Source organism: Anarrhichthys ocellatus, unplaced genomic scaffold, assembly GCF_004355925.1.
Source record: "Anarrhichthys ocellatus isolate YVR2014 unplaced genomic scaffold, GSC_Weel_1.0 scaffold56, whole genome shotgun sequence".
NCBI lineage: Eukaryota > Metazoa > Chordata > Actinopteri > Perciformes > Anarhichadidae > Anarrhichthys > Anarrhichthys ocellatus.
In genome coordinates this window covers 1,879,881-1,895,450 of record NW_022280086.1, presented here as the reverse complement: position 1 = coordinate 1,895,450, position 15,570 = coordinate 1,879,881, and the positions used below count along the sequence as shown (strand labels likewise).

At 40.5% G+C, this 15,570-nt stretch overlaps 1 protein-coding gene across 9 annotated transcripts in view; it reads left to right on the top strand.

The window, feature by feature from the left end:
* The window catches only part of rbfox1 (RNA binding fox-1 homolog 1), a 154,424-nt gene that overhangs the window by 83,269 nt on the left and 55,585 nt on the right, over positions 1–15,570 (top strand). For 6 of the 9 annotated variants that reach the window (XM_031871160.1, XM_031871164.1, XM_031871159.1 and 3 more), the window contains exons 2-4: positions 6,091–6,384; positions 14,931–15,077; positions 15,450–15,503. In XM_031871160.1, the coding sequence (XP_031727020.1) occupies positions 6,091–6,384; positions 14,931–15,077; positions 15,450–15,503 (495 nt within the window). The remainder of the gene's footprint in view (positions 1–6,090; positions 6,385–14,930; positions 15,078–15,449; positions 15,504–15,570) is intronic. The other 3 variants (XM_031871162.1, XM_031871168.1, XM_031871167.1) reach the window with 3 other exon arrangements.

The following is a 15,570-nucleotide window of genomic DNA, read 5'->3' as shown; positions in this document are numbered from 1 at the left end:
CTCTCTCTCTCTCTCTCTCTCTCTCTCTCTCTCTCTCTCTCTCTCTCCCTCTCTGTAATGGCTGGGTTATAAATATCCCACAGGAGTAACCTCTCTCACATACACAAACCACACACTAAGTGTTTTTGGGGCACGTTGATTTTCTTTCCATCGATGTTTTCACTATTTTTCTGTGAATCACATCTACAGCCAGCTGAAGCCACATTTCTAAAACCCTTGAATCTCACTGAGACTTTTGTCTTTTTGTTTTGAGCTAAACAGTCATTGCTGAGGTATTTTACATCCTCTTACTACAAATCCTGTATGGGGTTACTGGACTACGGGACATCTACTGGCTTCATTTTCCCTACTGTATGTTGGTAAATTCCTTCCTTTCAACACATGCTCACTCCCAACTCGTCAAATACCGACGCATGGTCAGTAATCCTCTGCTTCAACTGAAGACGCTCTAGGTTCCCCTCTAGCTCAGCTGTAGATATATAAGGGTCAGTTTCCACTGTTTACATGCATGGAGTCTCTAGTTTTTAGCTTTGTCTTACCCAACAAAATGGTGTGGTTACATTAAGAGCTAGATAGTGGTTTGGGTTAAAAAAAAAAAGTTATGAACAAAAGTTATGTAACAAATCTAAGGTAAAATAAGTCAAGTGACTTCACATGGGACACAAACAGTGGTCTCCTGGGTGAAAGTCTTGTGTTTAACTTCATCCTCCACCCGCCCTAAGCGTACCATGTTACCATGTTAGCTGCTCTGAGCATCCGATAATGATGTGGATGGGTTTACATTAAGGTTCGTAGAAAGCCCGGTGCGGCTCATTCAGACACTTATTCAGTGCCTGGCTGTGTTGTATCAGATGCCGCGGGTCACTGACCAAGCGTCGACATTTGACAAGTTGGGAGTGAGAACGGGTTGTTCTTTTAGTTCAGGGACTTTGTATCTAAAAAGATAAACTCCAGACTACATCCTGTGGAGAGGAAAATCATTGATGTGCGGATTTCTCCTGAGTCCCTGACACACCAAGTCACTAGAAAGAAACTAGCAATGTGTATCTGGTCGATGACATCTGATCAGTTCTGCACATTCACACGTGTCCCATGTGAAGGGAAGTGATGCTGTGTATGGGCTCCTCAGCATAAGAACCAGAGAGGCAGAGTAAGATGACCTTTCAACTTGTCTTTATGAATGAAAAGTGGCAAAACTATACAGAGTAAGTTACACCTGCTGGAGATCAGACCACAATGCCACCCAGACAGCTTCCAGGACAGCATTTCCACCTAGTTATAGTTATTGGATTTGTATCTGGATAATGAGATCGGGCTTAGGTATTCAACATGTTTGCCAGCAGATATGGCACAGCTAAAACATGAAAGACATGTGTCACATGGCTCACAAGGACAGATGAATCCATCCTACCTAGCATCGTCTCAGGTCCCTCATGAGTCTCTTGATGGGGCTGTTCCTTTTTCCTTTGCACAGGAACAGCTTGTCTTCAGCTTTTGGATGAACGATTTAAGAGAACAATAAGACATTACAAGATGATCTTTCAACTTGCTGGTTGGATGTTTTTCTAGCTGGCTTAGAGCAGGTTCAAATGTGAGCCAGACCACATACATATGTGGTGCGTCGTCCATATCCAGAAAAGTTATGCCAACAATTCCTATAGACCAAATTAAAATATGTATCACTATTATATTTTTTGGCTATTTTACTTTTAAATACATATATACAAATATATAGTACCTGAAATGGAGTCTGGCCAAGAGATTGTTCAACAAAGAGTATTTATTGTACATTCGCAGATCTGGGACAACTTGAGTGTTTTCCTCTGTTTGCCAAGTACAGACAGTGTTCACATGTGTGTGTGTGTGTGCGTGTGGATAACCCCGCTCTCTCAATGATGCATAAACTGGCTCTTATCAGACAGGGCAGCTCTCGTACGTTTTCTCTACCTGGAGTAGACTTGTGTGTGTGCAGGCGGTGATTCGTTGGTCTTATCAGATGAGTTGTTGAGTCTTATTACACTCAGAAGTAAGGGGCTTTGATTGAAATGGGACTGTAAATGAGCATGGATAGATGACACTGAATACAACAAGACTGTTTTGAGTTACAATGAAGTAATATTCTAAAGCGTTCATTTTTTTGTTTTGTAAATATACGTATGTATGGTTGATGTATCCAGCTATAGTGGGATGTGCCTAAAACATCTGGTTGCACATCATCTTTGTTATATGAATGTGTATGGAAGATATAGCGTTACCTCACATAACTAAATGACAACAAACTCCAGTAACCCTTCTGGTGACGAGCGACCCCCATTTGGGGTTCGAGCGAGACCGTTTAGCGTGGCAGCGTGGCGTAGAATGCACTTTTCAGGAACAAATATAATGAATGCTCCACACCAGTGGCGGCTGGTCAATAGAGGGCAATGGGGCATGGCCCCACGTTGAGCCACACAAAAAAAAATAAAAAATAAAAATTATAACAATCGTAAATTATACAAATTGTCAATATTTGTGTTTTTGAACTATGAAATGTACCCAGTAATATGTGTAAAATGTGATATCTGCGCAAAATATATGCTTTTCCTGCTCGTCCTCTCCGCCTGTGTGCTCGTCTGCTCGTGCTCTCCGCCTGTGTGCACGACACGTCTCAGAACGCGCAGCAAGGGGGGCAAAATCGTTTTTGTCCAAAAGAGGCGGGTCTATGAAGCAGTTTAGCCAATTGCTGATTAAAGATATAAATGAGTGACATACAAGTTAGCCAATCAGCGCCCTCAAATAGATTCAGTGTGGGGCCAAAAAGATTTTGCCCCCCTAGCTGCGCGTTCTCGTCAGGAGAAGTCTCTACAGGCGAGCGCGAGCACTACTCCAAGTCTCGTTTGAGAGGAGAACTTTGGCGGAGATTCTGCAGGCCAAAGAGCTGATCCCAGATCAGTCTGACCTCACAATCAGACAGCAGACTAGCAGGAAAGGGAAGCAGTACATACGAAGCTTCTCTACTGTACACCAGACAGGTTTGGCTAGCAAGATGACGTCATGCTAATAACTTATTTAGCTTTTTAAAACAACGGGGACAGATCCAGCACGGACAGTAACTCATCATAGCTTAATTTAACATCAGTATTCATAAATACACTTCATGTTTACTTCTCCTGATCTTTACCTCCTATAACAAGGTCCATCTCAATAAATAAACATGTTCTATTATATTATATAAGTGTTATTTACTGCTTTTTTTCGTGTTGGAATAAATGTTAAATATTTAACTGCAAAGTAGTAATGCGTGTTTGATACTTTAATCTTTTTGCATTAAATCATACTGGGATGTTTGCTGAAATTGATAGGATGGCCCTACCTAGAAAATTTTCCACCAGCCGCCACTGCTCCACACATATTATATACCGAATTAACGAAGAAATTTTGGGCAAAAACATCATATCGGTCGTTTTACACACTGCAAACACAATTATACACAAACTAATATATCTAGAAGACGTACCACAATATCACGTATTTTTCGGCATGACTCGGCGGCCATGCACCGGGGTACAAAGCTGAACAAAGAAACCTTGAGAGGAATCATGAAGAAAAATGATTCATATTCCGTTTTTGCCAGCTAAAACACTGTTGCTACGTATTTCCTGTGTCTTTTACAGTGTTCCCTGGAGAAAGGGAGGTCAGACAAGGCTGGGGGACCCTGGGGGAAGGGATTTCACTTTCGGTGAATCAGTTTTTACGCACGGCGCGTTTCTGGTTTTTTCCTCTAACGATTCTGTCAATCAAACCCACGTTACCACCCCTGTATTCATGAGACTCTGACACGTCTAGAGAGGTGTCATAGTCTGAGATTGGCCAATCATAGGCTGACAAATGCCTCACATACAGGCAGACGAGAATTGATCCGTGGTTGACAGACACAGAGAGGGTTTAGTGAGGCCTCAGGCTCTCAAAATGACACCAAACTGCTGTATTTTGGATAGATTGAACAATATTAGAGATAAAACAAGTGAAATATATCGTTATATAGTATATAAAAATACAATGGAACAGTTGGAACAGCTGCTTCCAAAATGACAAATCAGCTCGACCTCCCTGTACTAAACCTCTCTTAACGTTTTTTTGCTTCACTTTATCAAAGCCAAATCTTTTTATACAGCATTCTGACATGTGCTATGATTTGGGAGAATTTTTAGCTTTCACCTGCATCATTAAAAAAAGATATTCATGCTTTCAGTGCTTTTTTTTCAGGTCAACCTGAAACTTTTCAATTTGAGCTGTGTGCCATCTTCATTCACTATTAACCAGTAACATATACACTATTTTCACATCTGAACAAATCTCACAAGTGTTACCTGTACTATACCATCAAAATTATTAAAAAGGCCTTGTAGTTACAGATTTGCAGTCTTTTAGGTATGGTAATGCAATTTTAGAGCAGAGGCCTAAAAATAGGGTTAAAGAGGATTTAAATCACAAATGCACAATTGACTAACACTTGACAAAATTACAAAGGACTAGAATATTGCTCTCCCACAAAAAAAATGCTTAATACTCCCCACATATGCACTTACTAGGCAGTACAATAAAGTAGGCATAGTCTACAATGTTGACTAAAGCCCCAAATGCCTACATTCAAGTTAACAAAGCCCCTTTGTCACAGGAGGTAGCAACATAAACCAAACGGGCCAAATGTCCTCAAAGCACTCCAACTTACCAAACGATTGATTTATTTCTGAACAAGCCCACAATATATGAGAACCGGGCTCAAGGTTTGGCAAAAGGAGGGGAGACCATACATGAGTTGTAACTAAAACGTTTGTTTCACAAAACTAACGGAAATTTGTCTAAATGTTACAAAAGCAGACAGGGTGGAAGCCAGAGGGAGAGAATGACTGTCCCCAGTTTAGGCTACATCCACACTACTACGCTTTCCTTTTAAAACTCCGGTTTAAAACGAAAATGATCTCCGTCCACACGGCGTTTCAGCACCAAATATCACGTGACTATTCACGTACACTGGGCATGCGGGTGGGTGCCGGTGTAAACAGGAAGTAATAAAGTAGTCTTTAATAATGAAAGGTCGTGTTTGATACTTAAGATCTTCCTCTATAAACTCAAACACATTTTGTGGAAATTTTTTTTTCAGACTTAGTTACAACGCTGCAGGTCTTCCTCTATCTCTCTCACATCAAATCTACTTTAAAATCAACACTTACACATAATGATTTACTAGATTATGGGTCCATAAATGTGGTCAACACACGTCTCTCGCTTGTTTCCTCGGTTTCCTTGTTTTCTGTTCTCACTCGTAGCTCTGCTGGTGGCTGAAGTCGACCGTGGTTAAGTCGAGAGCAGGGCCGTCCTTCAATCGGTGTGTCGGTGGTTCGATCCACGGCTCTGCTAGTTGCATGTTGATGTGTCCTTGAGCAAGACACTTAACCCCAAAAAATTGCTCCCATAGCTATGGTGTGATAGAATCTGAATTGTAAGTCGCTTTGGATAAAAGCGTCTGCTAAATGACTGTAATGTAATGTGATTTTCCGGGAAAGGGTCACGTGATATGGGCGTGACGAATCAGGGAAGGACACGTCGTGACTGCTAAGAACCAATCAAGTAGCGAACACGGGTTTCTACGTCATTGTTTCCAAACGTCCATAATGCGGCGTAGTGTGGACGCTCAGTGTAAACGTAGCAAAAAATATGCATTTTAAAATGGAAACGGAGTAGTGTGGACATGGCCTTAGATAGCCTTCAGCCAGTAGCTGGACTGAATCTCCCTGATGACCTCACCTCACTCACTAGGCTCCTGGAGGAAGAACCTGCTCACGAGTTTGTCTCTAAGGGCAATCCATCCAATAGTTGTTGAGACATTCACCCTGAATGAAAAATGCCAACTGGCTATGAAAAATCAGGGGATCACCAAGATCCCTGTGATTCATCCTCTATCACAAATGTCTGGAAATATGGCCAAAAACAATACAATAATAGATTTTTTAAAAAGCATTCCAGAGTGTAGGAAGTGAACAAAATCTATTATGATGGAATGTTAAAATGGTCCTCCAAATTAAAAAGTGAATCTCTTTGTCCATGCAGGGTAACCAGGACACACCAGCACCCCCAGACCCATCCATGGCCCAGGCTTACCCATCAGCCCAGTTTGCCCCCCCTTCCCAGAACAGCATTCCAGCTGAGTTCACAGCTTCACACCCTCATCCACATCCACACCCACACCCACATCCCCACCAGCACCCAGCAGCACCACAGGACTACACCGGTGTCCAGGCCTCCGTCAGTGAGCATCCACTCAACATGTACCAGTCCTCACAGAGCCACAGTGAGCAGATCGGGTCAGAGTCCGACAGTCAGACGGTCACCGGCACAGCCACAGTAAGGCATCATGGGAGAAGCTGGTGTTTAAATTGGCAAAAGCTGGATTACATAGTTTATTGTTTCTGTAGTGTACCATGTTTTTCATTATTAATTAATTTTAAACAACATGAGCTATATATATCTTGTAACATGCAACAGAGAAATATATAACATACAAGAAACATTGTAGAGTAGGAGCAGTTTGTAGCTTTTGTAGTTTTGCATACCGAGATTATTTCAAAATAAAATAAAATAATTGTACACTATCTTTCAAATAAGACAGAAAGCAAAAGGCAGCTCCCATAAAAACATACAGTAGGTTAACGTTTTGTTAACCTACTGTATGTTTTTTATGTCCATGTTTTTTCCATACTTCAGTGCGCTTTACCAACCCTTGCCTCCAATCCTGCCCGGACCCCATCACAGGTCATCCTATAGAAGACATCCACAAGGCGGGCAAAAAAGGAAGGGGAGGGCTGGTAGTAGTGGTAGTCAATGGATGCAGTAACGTCACCTAGTATCTCAGAAGTCCTGTCCTCATGGTAAGGTTACTATTTAAAACAAATCCACTTAACAGTATACTATTATACTATACATAACTAGTGTTGCATTTTTTTCCAGCATTAAAACCACTATGTCTGTGTATAACTATAACATATTTCCTTCATGAGTTCCAACATTTAATATGAAACTATTACTTCTACTACTACTACTACTACTACTACTACTATAGGTGTCTGCAGCAACTTATTTTCATATCCTGCAGATAGGCGCAGGTTTATGTAAGGATTTTGCGCTTCTTAGTAGTGGTGTGTTTCGAAAGGCAAGCAAACATTGTTAAAAGACTGTTCTCATATGCACACATGTGGCACACAACAGGATAGTGTCCCCGTCAGACTCATTCTCACGGACTGAAAATACTAGTTTGTTTTAGGTAACGGGAGGCCTGATAAGACTGCTGGAGGCAGGGCATGATGCGGATTGCACCATGGTCACGTAGCCCGTTTGTAACTCATAAATCCTTTTGGTACCGAGCGAGGACCATTTGGGGTTCCAGCGAGAAAGTTTAGCGAAGAGAGTGTCATAGAATGCACTTTTCAGGAACGAATACAATGTTGTATACACAGTTAAAGAAAAAAGTCTGACAACAATATCATGTAAGCCATTTTTACACACTCCAAACACAATTCTACACAACTAATATAATCAACTAGAAGATTTACCACAATATCACATATTTTTCGCCAAGAGTCCGCGAGCTACGCACTCCGGACAAAGCTACCAGCACAAAGCTAAAAGCTAACACGGACAACCAATATGTCAGAAAGCAAGAGAATTCGACACAGATTCCAGAGATATCTTTAAAATGTCTCCCCGTGAAACCATTATAGAGCTATGAGTAAACAAGCACCAGAACCACAAACCGCTTTATCAATAATAATCATAAATGCTTCTCACCGTGAGCTGATTTCGTGAAGAGAACGGATAAATTTCCGGTTATTTCCATTCAAATATGTGTTCGACGTATATCCTGTTTGTCATTGAATTGTTTCCTTGAAGAAAGGGGGGTCAATCTAATTTAGGGGAGCTGGGGGAAGGGATTTGACTTTCGGCGTATCGCGTGGTTTTGATTCTGACTGGCTAACGATTCTGTCAATCAATACCACGTTGTCCCAGCTCAATTCTACAGGCTCTGACACGTCGAAGGAGGGTTCATTGACTGAAATCGACCAATGGGCTGCTGAGTTAGGTCTCCATAGACACAGAGAAACTGTAGTCAGATGAGACAGCTCCATGGATGACAGATAGAAACAGGCTCAGATAGGATTCAGGCTTTCAAAATGAAGCCAAACTGCTGTATTTGGATAGATTGAACACTATTAGTGATAAAACAAGTGAAATATATAGTTATATAGTATATAAGATTACAATGGAAAAGCTGGTTCCAAAATGACCACCTGAGCCAGTCCTAACTATAAACCTGAGCCAGTTCTAACTATAAACCTGAGCCGGCCCTAACTATAAACCTGAGCCAGTCCTCACTATAAACCTGAGCCAGTTCTAACTATAAACCTGAGTCAGCCCTAACTATAAACCTGAGCCAGCCCTAACTATAAACCTGAGCCAGCCCTAACTATAAACATGAGCCAACCCTAACTGTAAGAGTTTAAAAAAAGAAAAGAATTGAGCCTACTCTTAAATGTGGAGAGGGTGTCTGCCCCTCACTGTTATTGCATTATGGGAGTGCAGTGCTCTAGTGGGGTAATATTGTACTATGAGCTCTTTGAGATATGATGCTGTCTGACCATTTAGGGCTTTGTAGGTGAGGAGAAGGATTTTAAATTATATTATGGATGTTACCGGCCAGTGCAGAGAGTAATATGATCTATTTTCTTAGTTTTTGTTAGTACACATGCTGCAGCACTCTGAATCAACTTGAGAGTCTTAAGACTACTTTCTGAGTTTCACATCATAAAGTTAAGTTTCACATCAGGAAGTTGCAGGTCATCCAGGTTGTTATGTCCTTAAGACATGCTTGAGGTTTAGTGAGCTGGTTGGTTTCTTCTGGCTTCATCAATAGATATAATTGAGTATCATCTGCATAACAATGAAGGTTTATGGAGTGTTTTCTGATTATATTGCCTAAAGGAAGCATATAAAAGGTAAATAGAATTGGACCAAGCAGAGAACCTTGTGGAACTCCATGACTAACGTTGGTGCTTGGAGGTTTCATCGTTTACATACACAAAAATGATAAATCTGATAGATAAGATACAAACCATCTTGCGGTCCCTTTTTTGCCAATTAAATGTTGTAATCTCTGTAATAGGATGTAATGATCAATAGTGTCAAATGCAGCACTAAGGTCTAACAGAGACAAGTACTTTGTCTGATGCAATTAGAAGGTCATTAGTAATTTCATTTGGCAAAGAGCCTGACCCGGTGGCACTGATGACACGCATTAAAAATAATTATAGAAATAGCTAAACTTCTCTCTGATAGTCTTGTTTTCTTATGTAGGTAATATAGAGGCATAAGCATTACATTGAGACTGTTTCAGAACCAGTTATAAGTTACTCACAGTAACTTTCATGGTTACCCAAAATTACCCAAGACAACATTGTTACCAGATGAACTTTAATAATCATATAGATTACCTTTACAGATAGATTTAATGGAAACAAATACTGTACTTACAGTATTATACTTATACAATTATGTTTTTGTTGAGCTGTATAGTTCGACTAGAGAACATACCCTAAAGGGTCATCCCTCTGAGGCTTACGCTTGTGAAATTGCAACGTCTATTTCTCGTGTCCCAGGTCAAATAAGTACGTTGTTAAATCATCAAATGTAATAGCTGTTCTTAGCTGTTCTTCCATGGTCATTTATTGATTATATTCACCATAGGGGCAAACAGCTGACACATGAAGGACTGAGAGAAAGACAGAGAGACACACACAGTAGATGTTGCTGAAATGATGAGGAAGAGGACAATAAAGCAGTGAGTGGAAGGTTTGATGGTGATGGGGGAGGGAAGGCAGCAGACAGATAACTAAGAGGGAGAACTGATGAGACTGCCAACATGCAGGGTTGTGGAAAATAAATCGTCACACAAGACTCAAAGAACCCAGTACACAGACAGAAACCTGCATTTCTGATAAGGCAGATTAGGAACATTTTGGAAGATGAAAAGGACAGATGGAAAAGTGATTTTCCAATTTAGCAACCTATTGTCAGTGACTGAGTACTACCTGTAAACTGTATCAGCTAACATATTATTTCTACCACAGCATTAAATCAAGACAGGGTTTTAACTCCCTGAACATTGTCTTTCAGCATGTAAATAAGGATGCCTATGAATTTAGATTCAACAAAACACTACAATCATCAATTGTATCATTATATCTTGAATGCCAGATTGATACCTGTAACTGAAAATACAGAATTAATTAAATATTTATTAATCTAACTATTTTTTATTAGCTCAGTATAGTTCAGTAAATTCTGTCAAAAGATCTGTGTGCTGGCAGCTTGTTGGTTTTACCTGAGTAAGACAGAGGTGTTTTTGTGATAGCATATCATAAAGCTGAGTTATGTCTCTGCTGTCATATCACAATCTGATGTACGTGTTCCTCACACCAGACATGCCTTTAAGTATCAACACAAGTAATCAACTTTTTTGTCTCATCACATATACTGACTCTCTGTAAAGTTCATGTTTTTGTAAGTAGCTTACTATAAGCAGGCCCAGCCATGCATTTGTTAGTGGAGTTTCATATTTGACTCAGATAATTATTCATTCTTTGATTACATTTTGAAAGTTCAGAAAGAAAAAGCCTGCCGAGGGAACACTTTATTGCTGTGCAAATAATATCTATCTTTATGCCACGAAGGAGAAAAGGCTAAAGAGCATAAGGCTGAAATGATGAACATATCTATTTGCAATGTTTCCTATGAAAAATCTCCAGACCTGCATTACATTTAGATGAAACCAAAGGCTCGATGTTTGGCTGGTGACCTCTTAAATAAAGTAGTGTCCAGTTGTGAGCCTTGTCTTGTGTGATGTTAATAGTTTCCCCAAAGTGGGAGACAAATAATAATTAGAAATATTTCACAGAGAGACAAAGAAATCAATATTGATTTGTGAAGCTTAAATTTGTCATTTTTTCTTTCCTCTTCCCTTCATCATCTTGTGACTCCTTAGATTTACTTTGCCACTCTTTGGAGGGGCCAGAGTCTTATAGGTTTGGAATCACTGGGCTAAACTACTGAACTGTAAATAGAGCAGTTAAAACTACAATAGCTCCACCCCGAGCAGCTACAACAGTAGAATGCTGCTTATGCAGTGATGCAGAAACAGTCTGACCACTGTTCTTTTTTTGACAGAGTATACTTTTCAAACATCAAAATAGTTCTTACTAGGCAAAACTATGGTGCCCTGTCCCTGAGAGCTCAATGCATTGCAAACAAACACATGCGTGGCATGTTGAAAAAACACTGCAAATAGAGAAAACACAACCGAATACAGAAACATGCCTAAAATAGCATGGTCGGACATGAGGGCAGGCTAAAGATGATTGGTGGAAGAAACAAAGGCAACAGAGCAAGGCTGGCGAGACTAATCCCACACAGGGGATACACAGAAAAAGGAGGGAAAGACAGGAAGTCAAACAAACACAGGCCTCAAGAGGCAGGGGACTAAAGGGGAATCAAACAGCAAACAAACGGGCAAAACCATTCCGGAGGACGGGCAGGACGACCAGGTAGGCGGAGCACATCTGGAGAACGGCAACGGAGGCAGGAAGCAGGACTGAAGAGCAGGACCCTTCTGGATGCCGCCATTAAAGACGAAACCACTCCGGAGGAAAACTAAAAGGCAAAACTGGATCTCTGAAGACTGGATATCCGGACTGGACTCAGCAACAGGATGTCGGTGCACCCCAGCAGGAACAGGAACAGGAATGTTCTGTGGCCCCCGATGCAGGAACTGGAGCGACATCTGCCATGTTGCTGGGCAGTGGAGACAAGATATCGCTGAGCGGCTTGGGGGATTGACGTGTCCTTTTCCTATGCCTCCTTCTTGGGATGGACAGGAGGCTTATCAGCTTGTGGCTAGCTGACTGGGAACTACGAGGCCCTCCCTGGCTGGTGGCTAGCTGGCTGGGAACTACGAGGCCCTCCCTGGTGGCTAGCTGGCTGGGAACTACGAGGCCCTCTCTGGCTGGTGGCTAGCTGGCTGGAGACTAGCCAACTGAGGACCAGTAGGCTGGAGGCTTGCAGGTGGGAGGCTAACCGACTGGGACCCAACAGTTTGGAGGCTAGCTGACTGGGTTGCGGACTGCGAGCTAGTGGAAGTTATTTTTTTGTTTTTGATTTTGGACCAAAATATCAACTATTGACACAAGATATATCATGATTTAATAATATGCAGATTTCCAATGAATTTGCTGTAAACCTTCCAACTTCATAGGAGATGAAACCATCTGAGTTGTATGACTTCAACTCTGACGGCACCCTAAGAATACACATGTTTAGTCCCACTAGTACTGAGGTATTCATTGTCACCTAAAGATAAGTCCTCATAATGTTCACACTCCTGAAAGGATTGGCACATTTGTTTGGACATTCACGTTCCCCAGAAGATGAATACTAATGATCACCTCTCAGAGGTCAATATTTCCACTTTCCAATACTTGTGACAAAATACATTATTAACAAATAACTGTTAAACTATCGACATTCCCATCAGCCACAGCTGTGTCTTTTGTTTAGTACTAATTACCAGCAGGATAATGTGAAACTATCGTGGTAAACATCACCCTCGTTACGACCTCTCAGAGCTGCCAGCGTGTGAGACACATGATACTTCACTATTGAATAAGCAGTTTACCATGGTATTTTCTGAAAACATTCTTGTGGCAAAATGACGAGAAGAGACGACGAACTGAAGTTGCAACCCAGCGCGAAGTGTTTTAATATGCACACGTCAACATACAACGAGTTTAGCAAATCGAAACAAATCCAATGTATTACTTTTCACAGATCACTTTTATAGTCAAAATTCACCCCCCTTAAGTCACTTTCCACCAATCAAACCAGTCCGTTGAACCAAAAACAAAGCACATCTGGTCTCTTCATTATGTCATGTTCTCATGACTTCGTTTGGGTCAAGATAACCTTTTGGCAGAACACACGATTCATGTACGGGAAATGTTTTGGTATGAATTGGAGAGATTTATTACAATTTGTCTGGCGCGCCCTAATCACTTCCTAAGAATATTTTTGTGCAGAATGTGTTTCACATAACAAGTTAAATAAACGGTTTACTTATGAATCCAAATGTGTTCAGTTCAATCCTAAGTTATATGATGATTTTCTTCAACACCATTCAAGCTCCTACTAGGATAAACTATTTTAATTCCAATTATTCTACAACCATAACTCTGGCACCACCCTTAGGGCATTGCCATTTATTTACTGTACAGGTACAGTAGGCCTCTAAGAATTCTGAAAAATATCAATGTTTGACATAAAATCTGTCCAATATGCTAAAATATTGTACTTGTGAAGCATGTAAAGAACATTGCAGCTCCAGCCAGGCGTTTGACTCAATGTTGTTTTTCCTTTTCGTTTTCTTCTTCTCTTATCAACAGATTCCTGAGATAAAATACATGTTTTTTTAACAGTCAGACATTTTTACTCCAGTTTACATTTCATAGTCTCTCCTCTGAAACCCGATGTAAGGAATTGTCTCTGTTTTATATCTCCCATATGTCTGAAACCACGATTCAGCCTGTCCTTGTCTCACATATCAGTTTCTGATGCCAGAAGCGATGGGATGAGATGCTTTGTATCACTGCTTGTTTGTTTGTTGTATTTCTTCACTGCGAGTGTAGGCGGATGACGCCACCAACAAGGAGCTCTGCACAGATGGCAATTGCTGCTGTGTGTGTGTGTACACTCTCTTTCCATATGTGCCAGTATATACTGTACCTAGGCATTGCATGGAAGACATGCAGTCTGCTGGCCTTATGTTGCTTCTTTTCAAGCTCACACACCCACACAATTACACACACATACACAGAGGCTGTATTTTTAGCTGACTTGAAGCCTGGAACTGTTGGTGAGCGAAAGAAAGAGTAGAATGGAAAATGGAAACCATTGTCTTTCATGTAGGATGATGATTTTAGTACGTTTCATGTTATTAGTAAACCTAAGATCCATGGGAACACAACTACTAGAACCAGACGGGTGTTGTTTCAGTACAAATGTTATTTATGAGGCCAGTTTTGGATGTTTTGTATTAAATTGCATTATATCCAATATGTTATCCTCCCTTGTCTTTATGTGGGGGTTATTCATTTCTGAACGAGACTTGAAATAGATTGGTTCTAAGCCAGCTAAGAGACACACCAACAGCTTTTGTAACAAACACACGCTTGCAGTGTAAAAGGAAGCTGTGAAGTCCTCTCCTGTGTGGAGCAGCCATTGATCTCACTCAAACTGAGAGGTAAAGGACAAACACTGGCTGCTGCTGCTACTCTTTACATGTGGCATGACCATCTATTATGTCTGTGTTTGCATATTTCACTTTTTCCAGTTCAAACTTCTTTTTGTCTCATGCACCATTTATAACTGACCTGAGGTCTGATACTGCATTCTCCCAATAACATGAGTTAACAATGTGAGAACTAATCTGATATTAAAGAGAAACTAAACAGACATTTTTTATCTTGAAAATCTCTTCACATATTCATAGAATGCACTCAAATCTCTTGGAATAGGAGTTACATATGTAAGTATGGTTCAATGAATTCTGAACATTTCTATGAAAAGGTGGTCACAGGCAGTAGACATCCATCTACAAAATTGGTCACAATCCCACTGACATGAAGTTAAAAGACAAATAAATGACATTGGAGGTCAATCATACATACATAACTGAAGTTCCGAGTATACAGTATTTGTAATTGCAGGTTTTGTAAAGCTGTATTCATAGTTGCTGGGAGGGCCATTGTACATCTTTCATTTATTTCAGTGTCCTTTGTTCTGTCTTCCAGCAGACAGATGATGCCGCCCAGACGGACAGTCAGTCACCAACACAGACGGTACCGGAAAGCACAGACAGCAAGACCCAACCCAAGAGACTTCATGTGTCCAACATCCCCTTCAGGTTTAGAGACCCAGACCTCAGGCAAATGTTTGGCGTAAGTACAATATCTGATGTACATGACATGTTTTAAAGCACTGTTATCTCTTTGTTTGTCTACCATATTTTATTGTAAATTTTAATATGTTTCTATTTTGAAATGATGTCTTGATTATTGCACTGTTCTTTGTTTATTGTAATGCACCATTCACAAAGTTAAATCCCTTGTATGTGTAACGTACATGACATTAAACGGTTCTGATTCTGATGTTGATTGTGATTTCTGAAATTTGAGATTCTCCAGGATGATGTTTGACAAGACATTTGGATCAACAAAAAGTTAAAATGTTTGGGTTTTAACTTTCTGTTAAATTGATAATAAGAAGAAAAATCAATTACTGATCGTTTCCTCTTTTGTTTGTTTTTACAGCAATTTGGTAAAATCTTAGATGTGGAAATCATCTTCAACGAGCGCGGTTCTAAGGTACGTGGTGTTTCTGTTTTTTTCGAAGCGTATCTTTGAATTGAATTCATTTAACTAATTGATATTT